The following is a 23,547-nucleotide window of genomic DNA, read 5'->3' as shown; positions in this document are numbered from 1 at the left end:
TTCTGTAATTACATCTAGTATTATATTATAGTTAAGACATGAAGAAACTTGTTGAATAGTTCTGAATACACAAATATAATTTGATTATCGTGTAATAAGTAATATGATTAATTAAGTGGTTAATTTAACTACATTGTTATAAATTATAATTCATTATACACGAAAAAAACGTGAACCAAAAAGACTTTAACGAAAGGGAAAAATAATTTTATTTTATCTATGAATTACTAAAACAGCTATAGCCTTAATGTAGAATTGTTATACTAAAATAATATATGTATATTTAAAAGGAAAACCTCTAACGGCTATAACCATTAAACAAACAGCTATAAAATGTATTAAAATGTTAAGAATTTAATTGGTCTTAAAGTCGATAAAAATCGAATAATAGATATCTTCATAAATATACATATATAATAAATATGCTATACACTTTTATAATTATAAAAATACATAAGTAATTTATTTATAAGTTTATGCGATGACTGATATTTTGACAAAATCGCATGTCATATAATAATTTCTAACATAAGTCTCTTGTTTCTATTAAGAGCAGTAAAATAAAATATTTGTAGGATAACATGTATATAAAAAAAATAGAAGTAATCTTGACATTTTCTAAGTCATTAACTTTCTAGGTTTACCTTAAAACTAAATCAAATACCTCAGATATGTATTTTTTAAATATAATATATTTAAAAAAAAAGTTCAATGAATTTCATATGGCAGATCGTTAAAAATTCAAACAACATGGTATCTCGAAAGATCAAAGTGATTAAAGATCAATTGTTATAATTTTTATTATTAGATACTATGTATAATAGTTAAGCATATTTAATGTTGTAAAAGAGAAATGTAGATTTATGTAAAGTAATGCACTATAATATATAAATATATAAATTTTTTTTTTTTTTTTTTGTCAGTAATATAATAATATAATACTTAGGTATTGTATACAAATATTAGCTTAAATTAGTATATTATCCTAGTTATCAAATTATATATTGTAACCTATAATGTATAATGTATATGTAACAAAAAGGAAATTAAATTAAAAGTAAAGACCATGTGTAAAATTTATGAGTATAAGGATATAGTAAAATCATTCTTTTAATCCAATTAATTTTAATCGAATAGTCTGAGTGACTTATTAGTTTCTAATTCTTCATATATATATATATAATAAAGGTTCGTTTGTCTTAGAATTGCAAAACAAATAAAAAATTCACTAAAAAATATATGATAATGTAAATTTAATTTTTTTTTTCTTAAATGATTGAATAGTATAACCGAGCAATGTTTAAACTATATAGTAGATACATAAATCAATAATTTTGTAATATTACATAACTGAATATTATGATTTTAGTTGAGTATTTAACGACATTTTAATAAAAAAACATAATGAGAATAAAATATAATTGTTAAAACATAATATTATTTAACTTTTTAATTCTTAAATTACTAGTTAAATATACAATTAGTATTTTCAAAGTAAATAATATTATATGTAGATTAAATGGATACTATTACAAAATATTTTGAATAGAAATAACACATTACAGCATAGTAATTTAAATATTTTATAATACTTAGCTTAAACTTTATTCTGAAAGTCTCAACGAATAATAATATTGTATGGAAATTGTTGATGAAATCAAAATTGAGTGTTAGGAAATAGTGTAATAATGACAAAACTAAATTTTAAAATACACAGACATTCGAAGACATTCGAAAAAACTAGATCGTTAATCGAACAATATTTAAGAGTTATAGATTGCGAAAATCCGCTTGAAGAAGAAAAACGATCCGTATAAATCGGGAAAATACTTCTAACGAACAAGTTAATCTAACTATACAAGGTCATTATGCTAAGAAAGACCAACATAAGCAACATATAACAGCAATTGTGTTGGCAGTCCAAAGGGGGGCGTGATTCTAATAATGTGTTCCGGTTACATAGTCTGGCAGGTTCTGTTCTGCCCGTATTACGTATTATAAATCAACTTAGGCAGATGGACACCGCAGATAAAACTGGGTGGTGGTAGTGAGGACGAGATCAGTGAAAAGGTGAAGGGACAAGGATTCCATCTAATAAATGACGTATAATAAACTTCAGAACCCCTTGGATGTATGAAATCCGAATAAAAGAAAGAGAACGCATGATAACACTAACAGGATTTCACGTTCATTAGTTGCTTTTATTGAAACCGATTAATACCCACCCCCACATACGAAATGCCGAAATGTCACATTTATTATACCTACACCTACATAATACTTAAAGGTATTACGAAACGTTTGCAAACCAAGAGTATAATAAAATATATACGAGTCGGTACAAAAGTATCGGGTCACAGATACCCACCAGGCTTGGCTGTGAAAAAAGGCAACGAATATTACTATATACACGGATCGATTAAAATCAAAAAACGTATTTAATGTTATTTTATCTGCGTATATACTAAGTACAGCCAAACAATTTATTATCGTATACTGCAATATTGAATAATTGTGTGCCACCAAAGATCTCGAATTTTAAATAAAGTAACCTTTTTTTGTTATATTACTATAAGTATTGTACACTATACAAATTAGTGGTGAATATTTACGACTTGAATCAGTTTTATAGTAATAATCAAAAAATAAGTATGCAATCAAATTTTAGTATTAAAAATAATAATTTTAATTAAAATTGCTTTATGAAAAAATACCTAACTTGAAATATGAATAGTATAAATTGACATTTCTACTACAAATCTTAGATATATTTATATTTTCATATAGAAGCATGAGTGTTAGTCGCCATGTAAATAACTGTAACCTGTATGAATAACATTATAAATATATTTATAACTACAAACATTTTTAAATATTCTTTTTAAATGTACCTATTATATTTAAAGTGATAAGCTAAAAATAAAGCTTTATATAATCTACTTTTTAAAATTTCAAAAATATAATATCTCACTCAAAACTTAACCAAAACATTGGTATTACTCCAACTGTAAGTGAATATCTCATCGCCTGACGTTTATTATTTACGGAACATAACTCAGCATTAACGAACATTGTATAAATAAATATTAAACAAAAAATATATGTGGTAGGTTAGACTTCATAAGTACATATTTTACGAAGACTTCAAATGAAACAGATTAAAATCGGAAGTCCACAAGTAAATGCAAAAAAAAAAAACGATAAGAAATTCTTTTATACACGTCGGTCCATCAAACGGATTTTTTCCTTCTACTGTTTGTAATTAAACACAGTAATTTGCACAGAATTATTGGACGCTAACAAGTAACACGCAATACAAGTAACATGAAAAAAGATATTGGAAAAAATGTTAAGGTCACACAATCTAATCGAAAAAAAATTTGTATGAATTATGGAAAATATATATATTTATACGAAGAAGAATACAATATAGTCCATTATAATAAATAAAATAATCAGCAATGGTTCGTATACAAATTTTTAATAGAGTGTTTGTAGAAAATAAATATTTTTTTAAATCTATATATAATCTACTTTTGGCGAAAAATAAAAGAACAAAAATAATGAAAAACAATATTAATTCAAATTAACTAAATTGGTTCCAAAGCACTAAATCTTCTCATTAAATTTTATACTCATAGTAGAGATGTATTAACAAATCAAAAATTATCACAAATGCTTTAATAATAACTGCTAATGATCCTATAAGAAAAACAATGGGGAAAAATATTAGTTATATGGTAATATATAACAGATTTTCGATTTTATTATACATGAGTACATATTTATGATATTTATTTTTGTTAAAACATTATAAATTATTATACATATAAACCTAGAAAATCATAAAATTCAAGACTACATTTTAATAGAAATATATAAACAGATCAAAATAAATAATATGATGGTCGATTTTTCAATTATTAAATTTTACTTATAGCTCATGGGTCATGATAATATCGAAGTATATTTTCTTACAATATTTACGATTAAAAAAGTATATTTTTTAATATTAATTCTATAAAAAGAACTACACGCACAATGTGTGGGTGTGTGTGTGTGTGTGTGTGTGTGTGTGTGTGTGTGTGTGTTTATATATTGTATTATTCATGACTAGATTTTGTAATTTAATATTTTAGTGTATAAAATAGAAGTTAACTATTTTAGTAACTTCATATAAACTAGTGAATCGTGAAATTAAAATTTTTCATGCGGTACGTTCTACATAAATAATTTTTTTTTTTGCGTTCGATTATCCTATAATTGCAAAACGTCAGAAATTATAATATTATGTAAATATGTTTAAAAATAATAAATGGAATACGTCGGGGTGGGAGAAGTTATATTGAACGGGTAGTTGAAAACTGAAGTAAAGTCTGTACACATGCTCAAGAGTGCACGTGCATGCGTGAGTGTGTACGTGCGTGCGCGCGCTTGTGTTTGTGTGTGTGTACGTGTACGTGTGCGTTTGTATGCGTGTATGTACAGAATATGCTAGATGACCAGCTGGATTGTCGACTTGGAAAAAAAGATTAAAAAAAAAACGAAGACGGATAAACCGGTTGTACGCTACAATCGGGACTACACAACTTTTATCATCGCGTTAATATTATATTATTTCCTCTAAAACTATATACATTCCCCCAACTCGAAACCGTATAATAGCGATTTCTCTCTTTTTGTCCCTGGGAAAAATTCGACCACATATACAGACACAAATAATTACAGCCATCCAAATTATTTTCAGATACCATTTGTACATTTTTTCATTCTTCCCCGATGCCACTACTATCGAAAACGTAGTAAAAAATTAGCGGTAACGCATAGGAATAAAATAGTTCGTTCGTAGTCTTCGTTGTGATTTTTTTCGCGTTCGACCAAAAAAATCGTATTGTAGTACACTCACGGTGCTATAATGTCACGCCGAGGTTCAGCTAAAAAGACAGTGGTTAGGTGTTTTTCGAACAAGTATTTTTTATAATACATGATGAGCGGAAGAGAGGAAGAAGGACGAAAACCTATGGGAGACCAGTTAACACCAATGTAGAGTTTTTTTATTGATAGCAATTTATCAAGTCCTCCAAACTTTCATAATATCTTTAAAATTAAATACATTGAACACTATCTTTGAAATGTCGTGTGGACTTAAACCAAATTATTTTAATAGTTGTTATGTACACACAATATTTTGCTTCATATATAAACACAATTTCAAACTTTGCCATATCTATATTCCATAAATCACTAAAAATAATATCGAAATAGCGATAACGTAAACCAATTACACATACATTTGACAGTCGAATAATGTCATATGTGTACCTGTATAAAAGTTTAACTGACGATAATATCTAACGCAATGGTAATATAATACATTATTAATTTCAGGGTTCAATGAAAATATTAATACCTACTAGTTTTAATTTATAATAGAACATTAATGGAATATTTTATCAACCAATATTCGGAGATGAGGTAGCAAGAAATAAATCCACACGCGGACACAATTAATTGCAATTTTTATGTTGTAAGTACTGGGTTTGGGTTAGGAATAAATTAATTCTCACGCTAAATAAGGTATTTTTATACATAAAATAAATTATAACCGTCATCGAAACTATCATACAGTTGGTATAACATGCCTTAAAAAACCTTCTAAGGTTTCCCGTAGTAAGGCTTCTCTGTAGTACCTACTAATTCATATTTATCCTCAATAGAATAAACGCATCATAAAAATAACATTCACGGTAAGATTTCAATTATATACGTGTCCATGAAACTACGAAAATGCATTATCAATATTTCAAAATTAACATTCCAATATTTATAAACCAAATAGGTAAGTTTCATGGATTAGCGGTTTTGTGCAATGAAAATCGTGTAACTTATTCGTCATATAATTGAAACAAATGAAATGTTTCGTTATAACTTTTTTGATTTTGCGAAATTAACAATTTCATAAATCTATTCATACTTATATTAACCTTAACTAGAGGGATTGATAAATTAAACACACAAAACATATATAAAATATATTGGAAATGAACGCGGATAACCTAAAATTGTGTTTCATCCATTTATTTTTCTATTGAACAAAAAAAAACTTTTCATTGTAATTTTAGTACAACTAATTGAATTATATAGCGAGGAATTTTGGCATAAAAAATGGGTCAGCCCTAACCACGAGTAACATCATCTGATACGCATCCGCCTACACATGGTATACTGGTGTACGTTTACGTCTCTAAAAATAATCACATTGGATGTACCGGTAAATTAGTAATACCTTAATTTTTGTCACGCGCATACGTATTTTCATACAATTGCATGAAACTTAATCGACTGGAAAATTTCACGGCAGAAGAAAAATATATTTTTTAGACCGATGAATCTATTGTGTTTTATATTTTTTTTCTATTCGTTGTTAATTTAATTTACGCACAGAAATACAGATTTAACTTTCATCCTTCCGTGATTTAATGAATGTGATAATGATAACATTAAGTTCAATAAGCAATCAAATAAAAAAATTTATATATTTGATGTAAAAAATAAAAATATAAAAACATAAACCTGTTTATACTTATTCACAAATAATGACCATAAGTAGATTCCACACATTCACTCATTAACTCTTAGAATGAAAAAATATCTTTTTATTGTTAATAGAAAGCCTTTATAAAGTAGGTACTTTAAATGTATGAAAGTTTTTATTTTTTTATTTTCGCCCACAACTTGTTAGATTATTATGCATTATTATTAGAAATATTTGTATTAATTTTTATACAATAGTAAATTTATAATTTAAATAAAAAATATTATACAATTGTACTTTATATATATATATATGTAATGTACAATGTACAAAAATACAAAATTTAAAAATTAATCGAAAATTATTAAACAAAAAAAAACTTAATATTATACTTCTGAAGTATTGTGTAATTATAAAATAAGTTCCTTGAGGCTTAAAAGACTAGTTTTTCACTTCGAATAGATACTTATTAATATTCCTATTAAGTACAGTCAAAACGTCGACAACTATGTAAGAGACAATACAACATCAATGGAAAATTGAAACGTTACATAAATATGGACAAATAGCATGAAATCATATGGAAATATAGAGGAACCTAAATGCAGACTAAATTAAGAATATCGTAAAAGGAATTATGTAAATATGGGTAATGTACAAGTTATTAATGATGAATAATGTTTATTTTTAATTTCAAATATTTGATAAATATTAATGTATATTATACCCATTTTACGAATACCTTATTCAACTTCATTACAATTTTTTAAAAAAAATATACCTACAACATTTTCATTAATTAAATTCATGAATTTCACTCATTAATTGTATACATACATCATTCATTCATTAAACCAATAATATTTTGTCTAAACTTCCTCATTTCAAATTAAATGTAGTAACAATTCTCCCAGGAAGATGTAAACAACTATAAAGCTAAAATATAATTTCCTTACTGTTATGTATAAAATGGAATATAAATTGTTTTATATTGTCTTTTAAATTTAAGTATATTTCACCGGTAGTTCTGTTTACTTGATACGATTCTTGATTTTTTAAATTATGTAATTAATTGTAAAATCGTCTCATTAGTATTATTTGCATGATTGAATAAAGAATATTTCAACGTGTTTTTTATATCTGTAGCACACTAGCTACAAAATCAGACACAGAATCCTAAATATCAGAAAGAATCTCATCAAAATTATGAACATAATGAGCTCAAACTAAAAAAAGTGTTTGAATACTTTAATGGTGACAATAATAGTAATGTATAATATAATATAATTCTCGCAATGATTTTTTTCTAGTCACTTAAAATATGACATGCCAACATGTATAATGTTAAATTTTTTACCAGCTTATTAAATATTCTGTAATCGTAAATCGTAATAATTTACAATTCTTTTTTTTTTCAGAACTGTTCGTGTGACAATATACTACTGAGTAAATCGTATCATAGGTACACGAGGGGAAGGACGCAAGAGTACGAGACCATACCAAAGATAATACGAGCCAGGAATCTACATACTTCCTGAGTGTATCACTAGAAATATGAATCGGCCGTTCGCAGGATATTTCATAACATATTATTATTATGTGTACAGTCGCTCGCACACCCGTCCGTATTTTTGTATAATAAACGTTATAAGTCAAGGAGCGTTGCGTTCAAATAATATTATAATAACAAAACAAATGATTGTTGTAAAGGAAATTACAATGACAACTTATGGTACAGTTGTGTTGTGTAGTGAATGAAAGGAAATGCACGGTTTTCCCCCATTATGTAAATATTCAACAATAATAACAACGCTACCAATCCACACAGGTGTCTAACCGTCCAACAATGGTCTAGTTGTGGCAGTTATAGTAAGATAAGCTGCATAATATTATGTTATTGTATTTTAGTTGGTAAAGAAATTAATATTTTGTCCGACCTCATGATTGATTAGTTTTCACGATGAGTTAGAATTTACCACTTGTTTTTAAATTTTTGGGTGTACCTATTACAGGAATTTAAAACGCGTTTATTCGAGAGAAAAATATACTTCTATCCTAATTGAAGATTACATTTTAATAATAATAATAACGATACGGTTGTAATACGTATACCTAGTTCTATTATACACTTCGTATACAAAAATATGGGAAAGTCTTAACCTTGTGAACGAGTTTATCCTAATCAATCAAATATTATGGTACGTGCAATAAACATTTTAATCATTCGTATGTTCTGTACATGAAAAAAATTACCTATGCACTTAATAAAAAATTATTAGTTTATTAATTCAAAGTCCAAATTCTTAGTAACACAAGCATTTGTTTAATTTTTCGTTTAGTATAAATGAAAGCAACGAATCAAACCCAACACAATTTATAACAATATTAACCTTTGAGTATAATAAATTATTCACGATAAAATAGTAAAATCAAATAACAACCAGTTAGACTCACAATAAATGATATCCTCTATAAATCTTTTTTATTTTACTGTGATGCAAATAAAAATACAAGTATTATATGCCTTAACACGATTATTATATTAAATATGATCACCAAATACAAGTTTTTTAAGATTTAGAAAACAAGTAATTAAATATTAGAGATTATCAATAGATGTAACTAGGTGCAATAAATAATTTCTTAAAGTCTTTAAAGTAACAAGTAATTGTAAATGACATTGCTTATTCTGTAACCAGAGTAACAGCCAATATGTTTTTTATTGTTAATAATTACCTCCAAGGTATGTCTAGATTTTGTATAGAATTAAGTGTTACCATAAAATAATTAGGTCAAAAGTGTTTATTTAATTAAAATATTGTAAACCAACAAACAATAGCATATATAATAAATTATAATTATGATTCGAGATTAAAAATATGTTATACAACAAGAAAAGTAACAGGATATTTCAATCGTCAAATAGTTATTATTTAACTTAAGACAAAAATAGAAATTAATGCGCATCATTTTAAAAAAAAATCTTCATTATTAAAACACGTTACTCTATACATTTTGCATATTACGTATTATAATTATGTACCAATGTGCAGCTGTGTTGTAATGGAATAATATAAATTATTTTTAAAAATATCAAAAAATTACAGAAAATTAATATTTATATATTTTTATATTTTTATGATAAAATCTATACGGTAATGACATTTACAAATACATTCACCATTCGGATCATAGCAAAAGTAATTAACATTAGATTAAATATATATATTGTTATACTTGAATTTTTTTACAATGTGGTTTTTATATGGAATAATAATAATGAAATATAATGGAGACCAGAAATCTTCAGGCTAAACAATAGTATGAAAATCGATATGCAGAGACACGGAACACAGCATAGGTATCAGATTATCAGACAATTATTTTTTTATAATCGAATTCGTTTATTGTTATGACAGAAAATATTTAACCTCGATAACTTTAGCCAATAATCTTTATCATAGAACGGTCCACAGTCTGGTCAAATAAATTTTTTAAAATAATACAACAATAAAGTATAGCGAAAAATAAAAAATATTGTGTAAGACGCGCTCGTTCCTAATAAAAAAAAAAAACAATGAACTATGTATTTATAATATTATTAATTGAACACGATTAGTCACACTCAATAAAAAAATAATATACAGAAGTTTTAAAGTGACTTTTTATCATAGTTCATCAAATTATATCTTATACTAATTGGTAGTAAAACCATGTGTGACAGATAAGCTATTTATTTGTATCTACATAGTTTGGTTTTGTATAATATATTTGCACGGATCAGTATAATCCGTGACATTTATTATTATTATAACTGTTTTTTTTTTTTTTTTTTTGGCAATATTCAAATGACTAACCAAATGCCAAATAGCACAAACGTCATAATGTTTTGTGAAGCAAATAGTTCTGTGATTCGATAATATTGTTTAGAAGCCAACATTTTCTAATGTTAAATAGTAATTATATGACATATAGGTTCAAATACGATAATTTTAGAAAAATAGAGTTGTAGGTTTTCATATTAGCTATTCTAACATAATATACTTTACTTTCACCCTTCCACTATGTACGGAATACGAAATTTTAACAAAAGCGTTCCAGTTTTAAAAATATATCACATATAATATATAGGAATATCGGTACTTTCGCTAAATATCGTTAACAATTTTTATCTCACCGATAATCTTAATGCTACAAGTCGATTTTGATACCCAACCGCCGTACATTCAAATTTGAAAATGTCCAAGTGTACGGTTTAACTCAGAGGTTCCCAACCAGGGTACCGCAGCACCCTAGGGTACCGCGAGATTAAATTTAGGGTGCCGCAAAAATATTTGAAATATATATTTATTTTTAAACGCCTTCATGAAAAATATAGCACTGTGAGTAATAAAACAGACTATACTCTATGTCGTAGAGCATAAAACCTATTGTGTATAATTAATTAGGTATATATAATTTAATGAATTAATTATAAACACATATAATTTTTACATAGTAATACTGAGATGTTCAATCTATTTTAATTTTCATACTGGCTCGATTGCTATTGATTTGATGTGAACTGTTTTAAAGTTATTAACGGTGAAATACTTGTAACTTTATCTTTTCTTTATTGTTTATTAATGCTAAATAAAACCGAAGTTACAAAATATAAATTTAAAAAAAACGATATATTAGTATTGCGTATTCAGTATAAACTACAGAGTATAGGGCATAGGCTATAGCAGTGGTGCCCAACCCACGACCGGCGGGCCACATGTGGCTCGCGAAGGTATTCTATGTGGCCCATTATGAATTTTCAAAAATAAAAAAAATAAATTTAAATTATTTATTTTTATTCAAATTATTCCAAAAAATACAATTATGTATACTTCAATTCATAATCTTTTTAATATACAATAAAATATAATAAAACAAATCCAATATATAAGATTATTTTTGTACTTTTATACTTTGTGGCCCGCTTGAAGATAATTGTTTACCAAAGTGGCCCGTCAAAGGAAAAAGGTTGGGCATCACTGGGTTATAGAGTGCCTCTAAATTTTTAGAAAATAGTAAAGGGTGCATGAGTCAAAAAAGGTTGGGAACCTCTGGTTTAACCAATTGTTTCGAAGAAGACAACAATGAGAAGATTAAATGAATAATTATTAATTAGTAATTAAAAATTAATGTCAAATACTGATTTTTATGTCAGATATTTCACGTTTTTTAATACATATTTTGGCAAAAATAAGAATTTTGTTACATAAAAATCCGGGCCCTAGCAATTAGTATTATAATACAAATAAAAGCTTAACCTACCATCTATAACTTGATACATTTTTCTTTTTACTCCGTTCAAATATTTCAAGTAAATAGTTATCATAGAAAAATTTTATATAGCCAATATTATTTAAACAAGTAGATGTCATGAGTAACTATTATTTTTCCATAAGATGTTGTTTACAATTTAAAATTATCATTGGATAACTCTAATTAAATAATTTTTGTATGGTAATTATCTACAAAAATTAGGATATCATATATTTAATTAATTTATACATAATATACAGAAATATGATATAAATATAATATATTTTACACAATAATTAAAGAAAAATAATGATGGTTCTGTGTTTCGCCAAAGATTTATGATTTAGATAAAAAACAAGAAAGCAACGCTAAAAAACAGAAATTCAAATAGAATATTCAAACAAGTTCGGTGTATGTTATGTTTTACTACGAAGTACGAAAGTAACTGTATCTAAATCAATATGAAATGGGAAAAAAAAATGTTCAGAAGAAAACAAGGGATCAAATTACACAAAACAAAAATTCTATATCAGTTTAACCTCATGCGGTTACATTTGACAGAAATTTGATTAAAAAACAACAGATTCGTCGTTATTTTGTCGAAATATTCTTATAGAAATATCTATGTATTAATAGTGAAAAATAAAACAGATCGATATCGTTTCATAAATGTGGTCATAAAAATGAATTGCAATTAATTTGGTAAGCTTTTATTCGTGATTTTTTCATTAGATCTGAAAGACTAATAGGCAGTTCACACACGCCGAAACACCGCGCGGTGTTTCGGCGTTGAAATGTATATTATACGTTAATACGTGAAATATTTTACCAGAATTAAGAAAGTGGTTTTTTTTATTTTTGTCGGTACAAACACGATAAGTCGACCTATTCGGTTGACAATTTTCAGACGCTTATTTTATCGTTCACGTGGTCGTACTTCAAACGTACGGCGCGGAATAGGTTCGTTGTGTAGGTATACCCACCATGTACATTATAATAACAAAATATTATAGCTACGGCGTTTTTTTCGTGCAGCTGAAGAAAGCAAGCCGGGTCATTTATCCTCACGATTTTTTCGATTCGCGCGCATTAGTAGAGTCATGCGAAAAAATCGTCGTGATTTGTATAGTATTTACACGTTGGATTTCGAAAAATATCATTTTATTCCGCGTTATTCGCCGTTCAATATCGGTTTCGAAATAATAATAATAATAATAATAATAATAATATAAAAGAAATAATAATAATAATAATAATAATTATTATTATTTTTGCAATTATGTATTCATCCAACACCCATCGTATCATAATCATTCGGGTTTCGCATTCGGATCAAAGAGACTCAATCGGGGCACGACGAGCCGACCGGATAGCGAACGCGTTATGTAACTGTGTACCTACCGCACTGCGGATTCGAGTGCATCGGTTTTCAAGGTCGCTCGTCATTATCGCATTGCCATTACGTACTGTTACCACACACGGGTACGTAATTGTAATGACGATCGTAGAGATGTGACCGGAGAGATTATTGTCGTTGCTCGGTGACACTTGTACTCGGAGAGACTTGATCGAGTACCGGCGGACGCGGCGAGTCCTTCACGCGCATCGGGTACATGTAACACCGTCCGCAGGTCTATAACCCGACCGAAAACTATCCCACACGTTTCCAGCGGACCATTTTCATCTTGTGTTTCTAACCGTTGTGTCCCGTGTAAAAGGATTGGGATGGACGGCGGTGGAATCCCCTCATCTAGGCACACCAACGGGACGAAAAAAGAACGTAATAATGGCCAAGATCGAACTACTATTATCAACACCGACCTTATGCGAACGGGGGCAGGGACAGTGACATACGGATGTATTACGTGCTCGGGGCAGGGTTCCGTCGAAGCGTTATTGTTGTTACGCGGCCGAAGAGTTGCGTCGGGGGCAGGACGAACCACCGATCCCGATATTATACACGCGTGTGTACTAGATGACGCGCAGAGGAGGACTTACTCGGTGCGGCGCCCGGAGGACCCTGTGCACGCCGGCGATCTGGTTGATCAGGGGCAACGTGAGGCTGAACGAGTGGACGGGCGGGGCTCGTTGAGGCTCGGGCACGTTTGCCGAGTACTCAAATGGATCGGTGTCGTCCACGTACTGCACGCGGCACGTCAGCGACATGATGTTGGATTCAAACGGCAGTGGTCATCGACGAAGACGTCGTTCGTGTTCCGTTGCCCGTCTAGTCCGGAACGTGCGAGCGCGTTCACATGGCACGTACCTCCCGACGTGTGTTCCTCTCACCGGGATCGGGTCGGACTCCTGGAAGACCCGGAAACCAAAACGCGTACCGATCAACGTTATTTTGTCGCCGCGTTACGAATCACACGGATCGACTGACAGCGAACGAACGGTGCACGAGCGTGCAGGTGTTACGTACGTAAACGACGACGGCAACACGCGAACGTCACGCGTATCGAGATCGATCGTACGGGACGGACTGAATGATCGGCGTTTACCGCGGTCGGAGGACGCCACCGCCACCGCCGGGCGGTCGGTCGGTTGCAGCTGCGGATCCCCGTAGTTCCCCCTACCACGCGCTTCCCGATAACAGCTGATGGAAACAGCGCGGGCACAACGACGACGGCCGCTGCGATTGTTGTTGTTGTTGTCGTCGCCGTCTTCGTTGTTTTTGCGGCATACGCGCGCGCATCTGCTACACGAACACCCTCCGCGAGAACGCTGTTCAACCCTCCGCGCGGCCATCAAATGCTCGTGCGCATCAGTGGCGTAGAAAGACTCGCTAGCGTCCCTGGCAAACTTAGAAAAAATTACCTTTCTAACCAATTAAAATTCGATGACACGATATTTTTTTTCTAACCTTTAATTTTACTAATATTTTTAAGTACACAATTTATACTTAAAATTCATTACTACAGTGTTAATTTTAAACTTTGAAAATTCGCTTTTCTCGCTTTATGACTGGCCAATTCATCGATAATTTCTTCATATGAAATTTTTTATTTAAATGCTCTATTTTCATAATTTCATCATTAAATTCACACGTAGTGTATACGAATAGACAACATCTACGTATTTCAAAAATATAATGGAGAAATGTCGATTTAAAATTGTAGGATGAAAATACGACTTTTGCACAATTTTGCGCTCCTTTGCAATTCTCGCCCCTGGCGTAGGTAGGCATAGTTCGCTATACCCTTGCCATGCCACTGGTGCGCACGCGTTCACGAAAATCGGTACAATACACGGTCAACATATCACGTTACGGTGCGGTTGGCGTGGGACGTTCGAATGGAGACAGCACCTCCGAATGTTAAGCCGGAAGAATTCTTAACTGCGCGCACTCGTTTGAATCGTGAAATCGATGAAATCGTATATTGCCTGGCTCACTTGCGCGTTACCACCACATTTCGCAAACGTTGTGTTACGTCAACATCGCTGATTTAAACAAAATCATAACTTAATCACCCGACAGTGCTATGGACCGAAGACGTACTTAATATAAATTAAAATAAACGAAAATCGTTAGATTAAATAAAACAATGAGTTCACATTTTTTTTAAGTTTTTTATTAGATTATGTATTTGAAAAATGTGTTATAGGCACATTTTAATATAGGCTTATATCTCGAAGGGGTGTGGTGGCATAGCCCTCGCAGCTATATAATTTTAAAAATATTAACATCCCTCACAAGGTCAACAGTTACGTCACGGGTGGGGCGTGCTATTCTGTTCGAAAGAGCACTGCGCACGTATTGCTTAGACCTATTACATTCTTTCCGTCAACGGACGCACGTGCATTGTACGTAGCCGTGTAGCCGTACAAGTATATGTCTAGTGATCTAGGTTAACTTATTGTATTCACACCAATTCATCGATTTTGAACTGTCGGTATAAAATTGTGTGCGCGCCAAGTTAGATAATTGTTTATAATAAAAAAAAAATCTATAATATAGGCCCATTAATTACAGTACAAAGACGAAGTGTTAAAACAAACACGTTGTTTATTGTCATATGGACGGCAAACAAGATAGTCGACGGCCGGGATAACGTTAAAAATGTTAATATATTGAAGAATCTTGTTCCATCTGGTACGTTCAGGTTTTAGAACTTAAAGTCGCATCCTGTCTCATCCTTCTTATTTTAACCATTTAGTAATGATACTAATAGGCATGCGCGGAAAATGTAATTAATCCGTATGGAATTTCGTGGTTTACGACACTTGTTAAAACGTTCAAGAGAACGAGTGAAAGATAGAGACAGAAAATTACCGCTTAAAACGATTTTGCTCGACGAAATATTTTATTCCAAGACAGACACGAGTGATTTAGAACGCGCTGAAATTGTCCGAACGCGGTAATCGTACGTCAGTACAGTTGACAGGTTGCGAAAAAACCATAAAAGCGCGCATGACCTGCAACGGATAAAATTCAAATTTTATTCAGGTGCAGATTTTTCTACGTGCAAATGTAATCCGGACACGGGGGAGTGGACCGAGATCCCATCCATAAATGGTCAGAACACGTCACTGCGACATCGACGATTTGCCGAACTTCAGTCAACGCGCGTGATTTCGCCATCAACACGTCGTCGCCGTCAATCGGACACGGTCGGTCGGGTCGTCTAGTGCCGGTTGCCAACTTTTGATTTCCGTTGTTATTATTTAAAACGACGACCACCGCGTTACAATACGTACATAACGCACTGCATTATTATGAAACACAATAACACGGCGACGGCCATAGACAAGAGGTCTCGGAAACGAATCGAGTGAAAGTACATAATACACATTACACATTAAACGTGTACGCATCACGTCTGCCGTAAGGAACGCTACGTACTGCGAGTGCCGTAAAAACACCGTAAAACCTATTGCATTTAAATTGATGTTGGACATTTTTTTTTTTCCGAAACAATTACGTCCAAGGCTTTAATGTCAAGGCAATTATTTTGTTTTGGTTTTTTTATTTTATTTTTATTTTTCTGTGATGCAACACGCCTTAATATTTTAATTAACTATACGCGTTATACCCCTGGTGGTCTCACATACGTTCTCGTTAAGCGATTCGAATAGTTTCCGAAAAGTATTCATTACTAATTTATACTGGTATTTAACACGTTTCAAACAAATGCAACTATCTATTATAACTAAAACAGTTTAAATTCGACGAGTTAAATATTTAAAACACTAATACACGCTGTATTAGTGCTCTTACTAATTTACGAGAAAAAATATACATTTTTCAGTTTCACATTATTTACGTTTACTTATGATGTTAGAGAATTATTCTCAAATCATAAAATATGTTTATTGTTCAAAAAACATGTATATATACAATAAATTATTTATAATAATGTATACTATGTGCTTAAAAAGAATTTTTGTAATATGTTCACAAATAGTTGAAAAGGAATTGGAGAATAACGGTTAGGTATGTTGTGTAATGTAAAAGCTATACGGACAATATATTTTCAATAGGTTCAAAAGATCAGATGAATGGTACAAAAAAAAAATTTGTCCATTATGCCGACAGACTTACCACTGATTCGGGTAGGTTACTTGCTGACATTTTTTCATGGTAGGTAATAGATATATATGACTGAGAATTATTGTAACCTATATGTACGTATTATCTACAGTTTCGTTTCAATAGCAATACTGCAAGTAAGCTAATACAAAAATATCTAAAACGATCCTCACTTCTCATCAATAAATATTTCTATCGTACAAATTATTGCCAATTTAATTATTTAAACCTATCTGTTTACAATTTATTTGAATTTTAAATTAATAACATTATGACGAATATAATACATTGAGTACGTAAACTTCTAATGACATGCATTACTGAACAGTATATTCTACACACTAAGGCATTTTATTACATAAAATAAATCACAATATATGTATTTATAACGAATTAACAGAAAAAAAGTTGTTTGATATGAAAAATTCAATAGAAGTAAAGAATGTAAAATTGTGCTGAAACAGTACTAAATAAATATAATCTATTAATCAAATTATATTTTTCAATTCTGTTTATAGTTTAAATGGTAGTCAACCCCAAGTAGTTAGGAGAAAGATGAAGAAGAAGAAGAATTATATTATAGTTTCTTCTCATGTTCTAGTTAACTGAAATTAATTAATTTTTCAGTTTCATATATTTCATAATTATTTTATATATTTTTATCAATATTTATTGTTAAAGAAACTAAAAATACAATTTATCACGTCCCCACATTATTTATTATTACTAAATATTATATAATATATTCATTATTTTGTATGTTAATTTAGATATATTTCATGATAAAATTAAACTTAAGAATTAGTATTTTCGTATCTATCATTAATCTAATAGTAAAGATCAAGTCTAGGGTACCTAAAAGGAAGTTAGTGGAACAACTCCTCTATTATCTGTAGAATAATAATAAAAATCTATCTAAAAGATATGCGTTTTGAATTTTTCTATAAAACTACACCTAAATAAATAGTTTTGTTTTTCTATTCTAAACATATATATTTGTGGAAAATCTTGGATTCGAATATATTATTTATGAATAGGATATAATGATCAATCGTATATAATTATGTTTTAAAACAATAAAATTGTAAGTTCGAAAAATTGATTTTGGTTGAAACTAAGCAGTTTAAATTTAACCATTTGTCAATTTAAAGTTTCATTATTGTCTTAATAGATTTAATAAGATAAATCAAAATCCATGCAGAAAATTAAAAGTAAAGTTTATACAAATATCACATATAATGAAATCTAATCAAATTGCTTAATGTAGGTAAAAATAATTATATAATTTCAGCAACTTAACAATTCATCTTGAAATGAAAAATGGAATCAAAATGAATGACAACGATATGTGTTAAGTTATCACATATTGTTGTCATTCATTGATAACATTAATTTCGATATTTAATCATAACTAAAAATTAATGAGCACAAAATATATACCTAAAAAAATCTCCAAACATTTGAAATTTTAAACATTTTTCATTATAATATTTCATTACTGAACATAACAAATTATATTGATTCATTAAAACTATAACCATAATCAATAATACAAGTTTTTGATATTTTCATTTTTTTTTTAATAATAAACAGAAATGTTATATAATTTCAAAGCTATTTGAACTCATATTAATGAAAATTTAAAATCAAATAATATATTCGATAATTTTGATTAAAACCGGAGAACGTTACATAAAAATAATTCATATAAAAAAATAATTTCTTAAGATCAATAGCCACAAGCACATAACAGATATACTTTATTCAAAATCGAAAATATTATTATGAATTACGTTTAATCAGTTAAAATACTACCTATATATTTTTAAATTTCTTAATAGATTAAGATAATGAATTTTAATAATTTGAAAAAGTTTTAAATACATTCTTGTAAATTAAAATTTAAATATTAATTAATATATATATATATATATATATATATGTATAAATATATTAATTATACTTGATATTATAAATACATATTAAAAAATTACAAATTGCATTTATAATAAAATATTTACTACAAAAATATAAGATTATAATAAATAAATATAATTCACTAATATTATTCTCAATAGTTATGCATACAATATTATACATAATAAAGTCTTAGGTGTACCTATAACAACAGCTTCATTGGATTTTGCTTTCAAGTATTTTTAACCCTCTATTCGAATTTAAAAATGCAGTTAACACATATCAATTTTCAATCAAATTTTGGTTTAATATTATTAATAATGAGAAGCTGTTCAGGTAGAGGATAAATGTGAGTGCTAGATGGTTTAAAAAATATGTGCTTACCGTTGTAAGTTTATTTTGTATAGTCGACATTTGTGCAGTGCTATCATGAATATGAACTTGATCAACTCCAACTTCCACACAATCATCTAAAAAATGGTTATTACAATTCTTATATTTCCTTATAATATTTGTGTATAAATAGTGAAATTATATTACCTGAGTCAGTATCTGGTGGTGTTGTTGGTGCTGCAGGTGGCGGTTCTTCGTTACCGAGTAGTTCGTCAATATTTCGACAACCTCCAATAAACAACATTAATTGATCCAACTCATGTTGTAAATTTGGTTCTTTTGGAGCATGAGCTCCAAAAGAACTAACATTTAGTTCCTCTGCAGTCTCATTAATGACATTCTCAATTTTTTTTATTCGTAAGGAAGTCCTTTTGGTTCTAACAAAATCATCACTTTCATTTTTTTCTCCCCACCAATCGGGACTACTATCAACTAATTCATCTACTCGCTTTGAACTTGAACTTATTATATCACCACTACTAGTATTCTTAGGCTCATGACTTTGAGATTCCGATTCTTCGCTTGCTAACCAAGACGGGCTATCAAATGAATCAATTTTTCGAATGTTGGGAATATTTTCCAGAGGACTATCTGTCAAATTACTTTTTATTTGGTTTGACGATTCTGGGTCATCTCGTGACCAATCAATCGAAATACTTGTACTTCTTGTATCTGTATTTTTTTGGTCTTCTGTCCACCATTGAGATTCAGACGAATCCATTTTCCTAACTGATGGATAGTTATTGTCCCAAGGCTCTAATTTTTTCGAATTTAAATAATTATTATCGACTTGGTTAAAATTTGAATTTATATTAATTTCAATCATATCGGTTTCCAATTGAGATCCTGTGCCAGGTTCTAACCACCTCTGATTTTCAATAAAATTCATATTAACTTCATTTTCAGAATTAATTGGAAATAATTCATTTGGATTTTCTTTGCTTTGATCTTTTTCTTCATATTCAATACGTTGATTTTTATTTGAAATATCACTTGATGAATTTATTTGTTTAGTCTCATCTCTCGATAGCCACCATGGACTATCGAATGAATCCATTTTTCTGACTCCGTAAGAAAGAGTAATTTCTGGATTTTTTGTTATAGAGTGATCACTGTTTGTACACTCAACATTGTTTGAACTTAAATTTGACTCATCACTTACACATGAAGCTTTTTCTTCTTTTAACCACCAGGGTGTATCAAAAGAATCCATTTTCCTTACACAATATGTTGGATTTTTAGTTGATAAAGAATTATCAGTATATGAATCTATATTTGAAACACTATCAACATATGAGATTGAATTTTGAATATTTAATTCTGGTTTTTCACCATTTTGTTGGTATAGATTTCTATTGATTGATTTTGATCTTTTTATATCATGTGTCGGACTAATATTTGATAGTGTGTTACTTTTAATAGATTCAGAATTGCTATTAGTACTTGATTTCGAATTTTCATTTATATTATCTTCTTGGGCTGCTTCTTGTAACCATGCATTTCTATCAGAAGAATCCATTTTTCTAATACTATATGCATGATTTTTATTTGATGTAGAATTACTCATTGTTGATTCTGAACGAGAAGTACTTTCTGTACCTGATAATGACCCTTCGTTATGATTTGCTTGTCCAGCTTCTTGTAACCATCGATTTCTGTCTGAAGAATCCATTTTTCTTAGACTATAGGAAGGGATTTTACTACCCAAAGTATTGTTCATATTTAAATCAAAATCTATACCAGTATTTGTATTTAATGTTGGTTCTACGTAAGTATTTTCTTTCTGTTCAGAATCTTCTAACCACCAGGCCTGATCAGAAGAATCAATTTTTCTTATTGGATATTGTGGTCTCGGTGTTTCTGATATGATTGCAATACCAGAAGTGACTGGCGTAATACTTCTAACTGTAACTAATTTTGGTTCTTCGATTTTTCGACCTGTTGGCGGCTTTTCCTCTGCCGTGCTGGAAAGTGACGGAGAACGGCTGATACCAGATTCTTCTCGATTTTTTTCTAAAGATCTATTTCTAGTCCAATTTGGTTGTGGTAGTTTCGATGTCTCTGTCCCACTTGAACGACTTTTACTATGACTTGAGGAATCGGAAAGATACGAATCTTGTTCATGACCTAAAACATTAAATCCATTACGTTTTTAATTTAAAAATTATAAAAACAAAAACATACCTGAATTATCACTAGTTGATCCAGAATCTTTAGACTTATAATAATTATAACCTGATCTATTGCCGACATACCTAGCTACAGGAATTGAAGATATTGCTTTAAAACTTGGCATGTTACGAAGGAATCTTTCATCAGTTTGTACATTGACATCCATTCCTTTTTCATATTTTCGTGGTACTGTTGACATGATAAATTCTTGTTGTCCAGCATGTTTACTTCGAAGGAATGTACTATGAGCCGGGGGTGTAGGTGACGTACCACGAGTAATAACTGATACCATGATGTCAACGGGAGTTTTTTCCGTCTCAATATCCGGTACATTACATACCCCAAAAACTGTTACAGACTGCTCCTTGATCGGACTTCGAACGATTGGTGCACCAAAACGGCTAGTACTTCCTGTTCTCAAAGTAGATTTGTTTCCAAAACCCGATGATGCTACTCTCAGCCTTTTATCAGCTAAGACAGCTTTGTCCCTCGCTATAGAAGAAAATTTGTCTTTAAGTGTAGTCACCGAACTTGAATCGCCGTAAGTACGATTTGGAAGTGCCGAATTTCCTGTGAGAGCTCTGTATGAAGTTCCACTTAAAAAACGGTTTGAATTTGTATTCTAAAAATTACCAAAAATGTAATAAATACAATTTATCTATAATTTGATTAAAAATATTGTATATTTTACTTACTAAAGTGGAAGGACGTTCTGGAGCTGGCGTGTAATTCTGATTTGGAGACCTCCATGGTGGCTGTTTATTAGTTAAAAAAATACATCTTAGATTATAATAACACAAAAATAAGCAAATATAAATATTTAATAAGTAAATTACTTACTCTTGAGTTTCTGTATGAAGAAGTCATGCTTACATTCGCATATTATCAAGACGTATAACTACAGTTCGACTGCTGGATATAAAATGTCAACAACGCAATGTGCACCGGAGTATTGAATGCGGGCCAACTACACGTCCACTGATCCCGTAATGGTTATTTTTATATTCAACTCAAAGTGCCTAGTGCGAACTTGAAGCCAAATGCGATTTAAAAACACGAAAATTAGACATATGTAGAACTCGTGGAACTTATATAGTTATTATGTAAAAAAAAAAAAAAAACAATTTAAGATTTAACGCAATTAAAAAAAAAAAAAGTGTAAAAATAGTTTAAATATTTTTATATTGAATAACCACTGGGTATTGTTGGAAAAAAATCCATATAGAATATTATAATAAAATCATACTTGTTATTAATATAAAGTTTTAAATTAACGATACAAAACAATACGTTCTGTTTAAATTTGTACAACTACACTACAAATGAAAAACAAGAAAAACTGAACACAAACTGTGTGTCTGGGCGTCTGATGAAACATTAAATTATATTATGGTTCATTTAGGCTACATTTGTAGATATTTGGCACACAAGCAATCTGTCTATTATGCATTTCTCCTATCCCCAGACCAACACATATCCGTCCGAGAATACAATATGTTCTGTTCCGCAGTAAAAACTGCCAAAACACTGTAATTACTGAGCAACTACGCTTTTCTAGCCAAAATGTATTTTATACGTAAATTTTTTATTTTGGTAATTATAATTAATACTGAAAAATTTAATAAGTGTAAAAAATATAATTTATTTTATTGTAAATTATTTTGTAATGGAAAATTTAAAAAATTAAAAGCAGAAAAAAACG

At 29.8% G+C, this 23,547-nt stretch overlaps 1 protein-coding gene across 3 annotated transcripts in view; it reads right to left on the bottom strand.

The window, feature by feature from the left end:
• Positions 1-22,954, bottom strand: part of LOC112680908 (FH1/FH2 domain-containing protein 3) — a 35,032-nt gene extending 12,078 nt beyond the window's left edge. For 2 of the 3 annotated variants that reach the window (XM_025551149.1, XM_025551147.1), the window contains exons 1-5: positions 22,686-22,954; positions 22,541-22,600; positions 21,858-22,467; positions 19,821-21,800; positions 19,665-19,750 (exon numbers count right to left, since the gene is read on the bottom strand). In XM_025551149.1, coding sequence (XP_025406934.1) covers positions 19,665-19,750; positions 19,821-21,800; positions 21,858-22,467; positions 22,541-22,600; positions 22,686-22,712 — 2,763 coding nt within the window. In that variant the 5' untranslated portion in view covers positions 22,713-22,954. The remainder of the gene's footprint in view (positions 1-19,664; positions 19,751-19,820; positions 21,801-21,857; positions 22,468-22,540; positions 22,601-22,685) is intronic. The other variant, XM_025551150.1, reaches the window with a different exon arrangement.
• Positions 22,955-23,547: the final 593 nt, after the last annotated feature.

Source organism: Sipha flava, unplaced genomic scaffold, assembly GCF_003268045.1.
Source record: "Sipha flava isolate LNK unplaced genomic scaffold, YSA_version1 181_pilon_pilon, whole genome shotgun sequence".
NCBI classification, from domain to species: Eukaryota; Metazoa; Arthropoda; class Insecta; order Hemiptera; family Aphididae; genus Sipha; species Sipha flava.
This window is presented reverse-complemented; position numbering and strand designations above follow the sequence as displayed.